This window comes from Sinocyclocheilus grahami, unplaced genomic scaffold (genome assembly GCF_001515645.1).
Source record: "Sinocyclocheilus grahami isolate Dianchi unplaced genomic scaffold, SAMN03320097.WGS_v1.1 scaffold16747.1, whole genome shotgun sequence".
Classification (NCBI taxonomy): domain Eukaryota; kingdom Metazoa; phylum Chordata; class Actinopteri; order Cypriniformes; family Cyprinidae; genus Sinocyclocheilus; species Sinocyclocheilus grahami.
The window spans coordinates 3,864-4,807 of record NW_015516255.1 but is presented as its reverse complement, the minus strand read 5'-3'; the positions used below and the strand labels follow the sequence as shown (position 1 = coordinate 4,807).

The 944-nt window shown below is 41.6% G+C and overlaps 1 protein-coding gene across 1 annotated transcript in view; it reads left to right on the top strand.

The window, feature by feature from the left end:
• Window positions 1–7: 7 nt before the first annotated feature.
• The window catches only part of LOC107579344 (cadherin-15-like), a gene marked incomplete at its 5' end in the record, with an annotated part of 3,063 nt that continues 2,126 nt past the window's right edge, over window positions 8–944 (top strand). Inside the window, 4 exons of the mRNA XM_016265182.1 lie at window positions 8–205; window positions 305–433; window positions 530–709; window positions 772–791. Coding sequence (XP_016120668.1) covers window positions 8–205; window positions 305–433; window positions 530–709; window positions 772–791 — 527 coding nt within the window. The remainder of the gene's footprint in view (window positions 206–304; window positions 434–529; window positions 710–771; window positions 792–944) is intronic.

The following is a 944-nucleotide window of genomic DNA, read 5'->3' as shown; positions in this document are numbered from 1 at the left end:
GTTGTGTGGTTCTCTGTCATCAGGAACTTCAGTAATGCAAGTTACAGCGATAGATTCAGATGATCCAATGACCGAAAACGCAGCTCTGAGCTACTCCATCATTGGGCAAGAGAGTATCCCTCCTCACGGCATCAACAAGACCATGTTTGGCATTAACAACAAAACTGGAGTCATCTACACTCGGGATGTGGGACTAGACAGAGATGTGGGTTATATTGTGTCTCAGAAATAAACAGCATAGACAAAAATACTGATTTCAAAGTCTGAACAAAGAAAGCAGTAACATGCCCTGATGTGTTGTCAGGTGGTGCAGTCCTTCAGGCTGACTCTGCAGGTGGCTGACATGTCTGGAATGGGCCTAACCTCCACCGGTCGTGCCATTATTCACATCTCTGACATTAACAACCATGCTCCAAAATTCCATCCTACCATGGTACGTAACAACAAAAACCAATTGAAAACATGCACAGTCTGTGACGTTCACTTGATCGTTGTTTTCTGAGCTCTTGATCCAATTCTGTGACTGCAGTACAACATGTATGTAATGGAGAACAAGTACATCGCGGAGCTGGGCAGAGTCAATGCGACAGATAAGGACCAGAAAGGTGGAGATAACTGGAAGATTAAGTACACCATTGTAAATCCTTCAGGGCACTTTTCCATCCGCACAGACCCAGTTTCCAACCAAGGCATCATTTCTGTGGTTAAGGTGAGATTACTTCAACAAACGTGGTAAATTTAAGACTGCAGCTATGGGACTCTCAAAATCAGTTACTGGCCAATTTCGACTGGCAAACCAAGCTTGTCCCATTTTTTAAATAGGTTTAATGTGAAACCTTAAGGTTATCATATTCATATTAAAGCCAGAAAACTTCAGTTTTGATTTTATGGGGACTTTAAGGCCAAGTATTCATCATTCATACATTATTTTAGACAAAAAAAAA